This window comes from Parasteatoda tepidariorum, chromosome 1, assembly GCF_982258835.1.
Source record: "Parasteatoda tepidariorum strain Cologne lab strain chromosome 1, Ptep-v5.0, whole genome shotgun sequence".
Classification (NCBI taxonomy): Eukaryota; Metazoa; Arthropoda; class Arachnida; order Araneae; family Theridiidae; genus Parasteatoda; species Parasteatoda tepidariorum.
The window spans coordinates 72,640,465-72,648,021 of record NC_141755.1 but is presented as its reverse complement, the minus strand read 5'-3'; the positions used below and the strand labels follow the sequence as shown (position 1 = coordinate 72,648,021).

Here is a 7,557-nt window from a genome sequence, read left to right as displayed (position 1 = left end):
AAGAATAAAACACACATAATAATTGAGAGACTTCAGCTTTCTATGTGTAAAATAAATTTGTAATGTTTTTTTATAAATATTAAATTTTTGCTTATATATCTGTAAACTTTTAAATAAGACTTTGAAACACAAATCCTTGTAATGAAACTTTTGAATATACCCTTGATAAAGAATAGTTCTTTTTAAATAAAAAAAATTGTAAGATCTAGATGTTTTTTAAAAGTTAATTGAAATCAGCTTGAATTACAGAATATAAAATTACCATAGCTGACCATGAAGTTTATTCTTATTTACTTTGAGGTTGAAGAGCAGAAGGCTATAATGCCCAAAAGCCACATATCACCTTGGCCCAAAGTTATGTTTATCTGCCATAAACTTTAAATGAACATATTTAAGAATATATTCAGTATTACTTTCTGATAGTCTCAAATATGACTGCTATACATTTCTATATAACAAAACAATTAACATTTGTAGATTTAAAAATGCTCGCCAGATTAAAAATACTGGTACACAAAATACTCTCAAGTCTTTTATTGTTTCAATATACAAAGATTTACAATATTTTAATACAAAGTAGAATTGCAAGTTATGCTGCGAATACAAACATTAAATTTATAACAAATCACTTATTGCTAATGTTGGGCATTCAGTTATTGATACAAATCTTAAAGCCACAGCTGTTATATGTAGAATAATAATACCATCTGATAACAGCTTCATAACTGTACTTGGAGCTCCTTCTTACTGAAGCGCTTTGAGACTTTTCTTGAGGGGTGCTTATCATCGCCTTTATTCAAATGACCCTCCCTAATAAACTTTCCTAAGGATAAAAAATTTAAATTAATTTTCCTGATAAATGAAAGTAAAATAGCAACAACCACAAAATTTAGTTAAACAGATCTGCCACATACACACACACAAAAAATTTATTTCTCACTTCAATTTAATTAGCCATAAGCAGCAAACATTAAGATCTCTAATGTCATTTTTTTCTAATAAATGTTAAGCGACTTGCTTAAAAATATTATTGAAAACTAGTACATTATGACATTGTCATACATATCTATTTTTAAATTTAGTGCAAACCTTATTAATCATCAACCAAAACTATTGTACGGAAATTGAGTGGTAAAAAATTACGAACTGCTACCAGTTTTTCTGATAAAAATATCAAACTTTTAAGCACATGAAAAAAAAACTGCTTCTTTGACAAAAATAAAGATAGAATGAATCCCAAAAAATTTAATAATTAGGGATGTACCTACTGATTTTAGACAAATACTGAACAAACCAATAACTTAGTCTGCTACTATTTTTCAGCAATGCGCCAAATATATTTAAAGGTATTTTAACAACTACACCTTTATGTTAATATTCTTCTAACTTTTTAATGTTTAATAAGGACATTAAATCAAAAGGAAACTATGATAAAATTTAAATTCAAGGAATAGTGACACATAATCTTAGATTCTGACCAGGACAACAAACTTATTTCTGAAACCTTAAAAAATTGGATTAAAACATCTGGTTCATAAATGTTTAACTGTGCTAGGAATTCTATGAGGGCAATCCCAAAAATAAGGTATATTTTTCTTTTATAAAAAAAAAAAGGCATAATTGTTTATAAAAAATACAAGATTTTGTTAATCACCCATCCTGTAAAGGTAGAAAAACTGACAACACCAGGTCTTTGTAATGTTTTACGTTGAACCTAATCTTCCATATCAGTTTAAAGCCTAACATTCTGTAACCAGTGTAGCAAGTAGCAGAAACTAGATGTCCGTGAAGCGGTTGTGTAATTATAACCCATAAAAACCGATGCAGGAGAGTGAAATTTTAACTTGATATGATATAGCAGATGAGGTCCAAAGCTTTCTCAAGGACTTGTATGGCAACTAGAATGTCACTAGCATAGAAAAACTGAGTTGCTAATGCCTATTCAACCTTTAAAGTGATACAATATTATAGAGAAAAAAAGACCATACTCTAAGAATAGTCTTCGTGCAAAAAAAAAATTACTGAGAAACATGTGTAAATTTTTTTTTATTTATGAATGAAAATAAAAGATCCAGTATTTATTAAAATCCTCTAAATCTTGATGTATATTGTTTTATCTGGATTTATTATTTTGTATTTACAGAACACTTTTCTATTTGGCTCAGCGGGGGTCGATACCATTGTAAACCAGGTCAATCATTAAGTTTCAATTTGTAAAACTTGTCTTTACTTAAATATAAAGTTTGTAAAAACATTCACAAAATGCAAACCTCTACAGTAAGTGTTCTTACATGCCATAGCATTTAAAATAAATCATAAAAAGGACATACCACCCAAAATGCAACAAATAGGATAAATGTATTATTTTTATGTAAAAAAAAAATTAAGGTAAATATTACCTTTTACTTTCTAAGTCAGAGGCCGAGGTGCCGGCGCATAAAAATCATCCAAAGGAAGCGAATAAGACTTCAGATATTCAGGTGCAGGAAAGTTATGGTCTACTTTAGAACGTGGCCTATTAAGAGGTAGAGGTGGTGGAATGTACAAATCAGCATCCAAAGAAACTAGAGATTCCGGTGAATATGAACATCCGGGTGCACAAAAAGAGTGATCTAATTCAGAAGATGACACACTGAATGGTAGAGATACTTCAGTGTATAAATCAGCATTGAAAGTAACTGGAGAATGATATGAATTCAAATTTTCAAGTGCACAAAAGGTGTGTTCGAATTTAGTACATTGCGCATTAAAGGGTAGAGATACTTCAGTGTATAAATCATTGTCCAAAGTAGCTGGAGAATAATGTGAATTCAAATCTTCAGGTGCACAAAAGATGTGATCCAATTCAGTATACGGTACATTGAGGGGTAGCTCTTGATACGGAACCGTGTTCATTTTAGGATTAGCAAAACTGTTAGGTATTTCTAGCCTTTGAAATACATTAGTCTTCTGACTCCTTTCACTTCCAGGTTTAACAAGCATTTTGTCAAATGTGTCTATCTGCTGTTCAACAATATGCTCACGTTTTTCAAGTATCTGAGGAAAATCTCCATTCTCTCTCCCAGGGAAAAGTGGCGCTTCACGAGGCACTACTGGAACAGAAACTCTTTCCTTAGGCTCAGCCGATTTAGCCTTAGCTGCCAACTTGTCAAAGAAAGCTATTTGGCGATCAAGAATCTCTTCTCTCCTTCTAATCTTTTCTTCATCCTCCACTCTCACAGGAAAGAGAGGTGCTTCACAAGGCAGTATTTGAGCTAGAAGGCTTTTCTTAATTTTAATTGGTTTATCACCAGCCAGCAACTTTTCCAAAAAAGCTATCTGCTCATCACAAACACCACCTTCAGATTTTACCATCTCTTCAATATCATGTTTACCTTGAACCAAAGAGTTAAATTCAGAGTTCTCCTGGTTCTGTCTTAGAATACTGTGAGGAGAATCAACTTCATTAAAATCGCTTGTTTTAGGTTCCATAAACTTTAAATCTTCATTGCTTGATGAACTATATCCAGACGAATAAACACTTTCCAAACAATCAACATTGCTCACCAAATTACTTTCTTTAGATCTGTCTGCATCAAGTGAATCGTCTACCAACTCTTCATTCAATTGAATTGAATTAGATAAATATTCTTCGACGTGGTCTGCCCACGATGTTGATTTCTGAGTAGGAAAGTCTACATACTGCTTGTCACTATCAGCAGAATTATCTTCTATTTTTAAGTGCTGTTTTATGATTTTTACATCAGGTGAATTTTGACTATTACAGCAAGAACTCGATGCCTTCACCTCTTGACTTTCTTTTTCTCCCTGAGATAAGATATTCAATGAGGAATGTGAAAATTCATTTACTCGTGAAGCCAACAGTTTAGCTTTAGGAACATAAACTTGAATATCTGGTCTTCTAGTTTTTAAAGGTCTTTTTAAATTACTTGCACCAGTGAAACCTTCACAACAGGCAGAATTGACTTGCTTACTACTGACACTTTGTAAATTAGATTTCTTTTCAGCAACTGGAACAACTTCTTCAGACTTTGAACCTTTACTTAGCAAACCTCTACCTGGAATGTACAACTGCTGGTCAGGCCTACGGGCTCCTCTTTGGACAGATGGCATGGTTGTCTCTATATTCTACCTGAAAGAAAAAGAGCAAAAAATTTTTTTTCAGAATACTTATAGTAAGCCATAATTAAAAATAAACTTAATTAAAAACTTCAACATTGAACCTTACATTTTATTATTCTAGTTCACTTCATATGCAAAATAGAATTCGCAAAAAAAAAAAAAAAACTTTACTTGCAAAGATTTGAATTTGCCTATAATAGCCATGATTTAACAAAGAAATCGGAAGTACTTGAAAAAATAAATTCCTTTTTGATGTTGACAACGTCTTTTGGATCATGAATCTTACCTCTTACCCAAAGAACAATAATAATAAATTTTTTTTTAGAACAGTTAAATAGAAACTATCTAAGCACTCTATAAATTAATAAGTATCTAAGAACTTAGAACAATTTTTTTAACAATCACTCAGCTGTAACTAATAAATATTGCTGTCCTTTTGCGCTAGTTATAAGATAGTACGGTATACTAATTTCTGAAAATTGTTAGTCTTTAAACTATTAACTATAATGACATTCAAGTTGGCATTATGTCTACAAAATTGTCAAAAAAATTTTATTGGTTTTTTATTACTTAAGTGTATTTTGTTAAACTTCTATTTTTTTAATTTAAAAATATTCTTTTATAACATAGAGTGGTGTTATATAGTCTTGCCAATAATTTTTCACTGATTTTTCAAGACTTCACATGACTAAACGTTAAACGAGAAGTGTGGATAATCACCTGATTTCAAACTATGTAAATACAAATTCGCTCAATATTTTATTAAAAAATTTGGAAGGAAAAAAAAATTTAAACTGCATGTGTTTACAAAAAAGACACTGTTTCCTGTAACAGTATAGATACTCTCTGGTTTTTATTTAGATTTAGAGAATATCGGCTTTTTTTTTCTTCCTTAAAATCTTTTATCAACTTTTTCATATTTTAGACCTACTTACATACTACATTCTAGACCTACTTACATTCACTTACATAAACACATGTTTATATTAAGAGTGGCAAGTTTCTTTTGACTAATATATGAGCTTTTTAACATACTTGCAAGTAAGAAAAAATTAAAAATAACAACTACAAATTACATAATATCATACTAATACTATCATAATTAGATACTGTTAAAGTATGAATACTCAGAAAAACTTTAACATAACATGCAAAAGGTATTTCTAAATTTTCATTCTTATATACAGTAGGGAACCGATTATCCGGAACGATCGGGACCATCGCTATTCCGGATAAATGATTTTTCCGGTTTTCTGAATAGCTACATAAAGCCGTTTTTTTTATTGTTAAACCGAACAAAAAAAAAATTATTATTTGGAAATAATCTTAAAAAGAAGAAAAAACGATGAAGTAATACAGTAATGATTATTTCTAAAATGATGGTATGGTAAACATCTTTCAAAAAAGAAAGAAAAATCTTATGAGGGAAAAAAAATATTTTCTTTTTTTAAATGGCGGGAAAATTTATCGAATTTCGTTCCGGTGTTTTGGTTTTCCGGATAGCGGGCTCTGTACTGTATATTTTTTAATTACCTATACTTAATCATAAAATCAATAAATAATGATAATTTATGAAATATAAAAAAATTTTGAACTCACATTTTTAGTTAAATTACTTACTAAAGAATATCACACCCTTACATGAACTAATTCAAGAAAAACTTACTTCGAGAATTGTGTTATGCGATTTTAAAATCGTATGTATAAGAATCGCAATATTCAGATTATTAAAGATATTATGGAATACAAATTATTTTTTGTTTTGTCAATTAAAATATCAAATAATTATTATTATATTTTTTTATCCTTTAATCAGGGTTGGGGTTTTGAACAGGACACAGGGGTTTTACTGTCTTAAAGCGTCCAAAACCTTGAACTTTGGTAAAAGGTAAAAATTCTATATGTGTAACCATTATACACATAATAATTACATATATCAATAAATATTTGATATTTTTTATACAATTTACTTTACCCTAGTAAAGGAAAATAATATAATAAGAAAAAGTTTATAATTTTTGAAGCTCCACAATTCATTGAACAACAAAAGTGAATATCTTATCCTTTAAATATAAATATGCTTTTAATACTGATAAATTATGTTTATGCATAAAGATAAATAATGCAATATTAAAAATAATAAATTTGTTAAAAAAGTATAAAATTCATTTTTCACAATATTTCTTTTATAATAATTCTTTTATTTTTCACAATATTTTTCTTAAAAAATTTTATAATTTCTGCATCATCACAGGATGATAAAAAAGATATCTATTTAATAAAAATTGTTTTTAAATATTAATATATTAGTTAAAATTGGAAATACAAAATAACTGAAAAATGTATTAACAGTTTTGAAGGGCATAACATCAGTTTCAGTTACTGACACTGATGATGTATCACCACTATACTAAAAGAATTGAACATGGATGAAATAAAAGTATTCTTGAATAGTAGTATAGATAAATAAACCTGTTTATGACTAACCAAGCACTTAGTCCTTAATAGCTTAACCTGTATGGCAAGGTCAATCTTCAGTTATGTACTATCCAATGCTAAGAGAACCAATTGAACTCGATTAATCTTCTTTTGTTTAATGTTTAAATAGAAGAGTCAAACAAGATTAATAGAACATTATACTTCTAAAAACAAACATTCTCTAGTATATTTAATTATCAATATGTTATTAGTTCTATATTTTACCTTTTAATTATTGTTCAGATAAAATTGGGACATAATTTGAATAAAAGGGTTTTGGACAGTTTAAGACAGAAATGGTTTAAACCGTGGATTAATCCATCCTGTCCTAAACCTTGCCAACCCTGAGTAGGTATCATACCTAATTAAATTATTCTATATTTTCTTTAGTTTCTGATATTTTTAACCAAACAATCTATGCTTTATCCAAAAGCAGGGTAGAAAGTCTAGAAGTCACATTTTAGTAAAAATAAAAGCACGTGTATGTTCATTAAAATATCGCATTGACTTAAAAGTTGATAATTCATTTAAACATTCCAGCCTAATAATCTTCAATAAATTTTAAGTAATTTATTCTTGTAATTACAAAATAAAAATACATAGAACATAGAATTCGTGAAAATGTTTAAATTTTAAACAGAATTTATATTTTGCGATTTTATAAAGAAACCAATGAATAAATTGTATGAAGGGCAAAAACCATAAATAAAATTAAACAACTTTACCTGTCACTCCAGAGATATAAACAAATGCAGTGATCTTCTTGAAACAAAGTATAATTTCTATTTAAAAGACGAAGAGGAAAAAAAAATGCACGTTCTACTTACAAAATGTCACAATTTGACAAAACGAATTTCACTTTAGCGCACTACGGGATAGCAAAGAATAAACTAGATGTGATTGGTTGAGAGAAGCTTTGGGTTACGAAATTCGCTTTTAACCTCTAAATGCAAGCGT

The 7,557-nt window shown here is 29.0% G+C and overlaps 1 protein-coding gene across 1 annotated transcript; it reads right to left on the bottom strand.

Annotated features, from left to right (window-relative positions):
* Nucleotides 1-519: 519 nt before the first annotated feature.
* On the bottom strand, nucleotides 520-7,493 carry LOC107447445 (uncharacterized). The gene is made up of 3 exons (XM_016062366.4): nucleotides 7,326-7,493; nucleotides 2,400-4,132; nucleotides 520-823 (listed from the first exon to the last, which is right to left on the bottom strand). The coding sequence occupies exon 2, from the start codon at nucleotides 4,111-4,113 to the stop codon at nucleotides 2,410-2,412; it is 1,704 nt and encodes a 567-aa protein (XP_015917852.1). The 5' UTR covers nucleotides 4,114-4,132; nucleotides 7,326-7,493; the 3' UTR covers nucleotides 520-823; nucleotides 2,400-2,409.
* Between the last annotated feature and the right edge of the window lie 64 nt (nucleotides 7,494-7,557).

Excerpts from the sequence above, each read along its gene's own strand:
- LOC107447445 (XM_016062366.4), bottom strand. The coding sequence starts at position 4,113 with ATGCCATCTGTCCAAAGAGGAGCCCGTAGGCCTGACCAGCAGTTGTAC.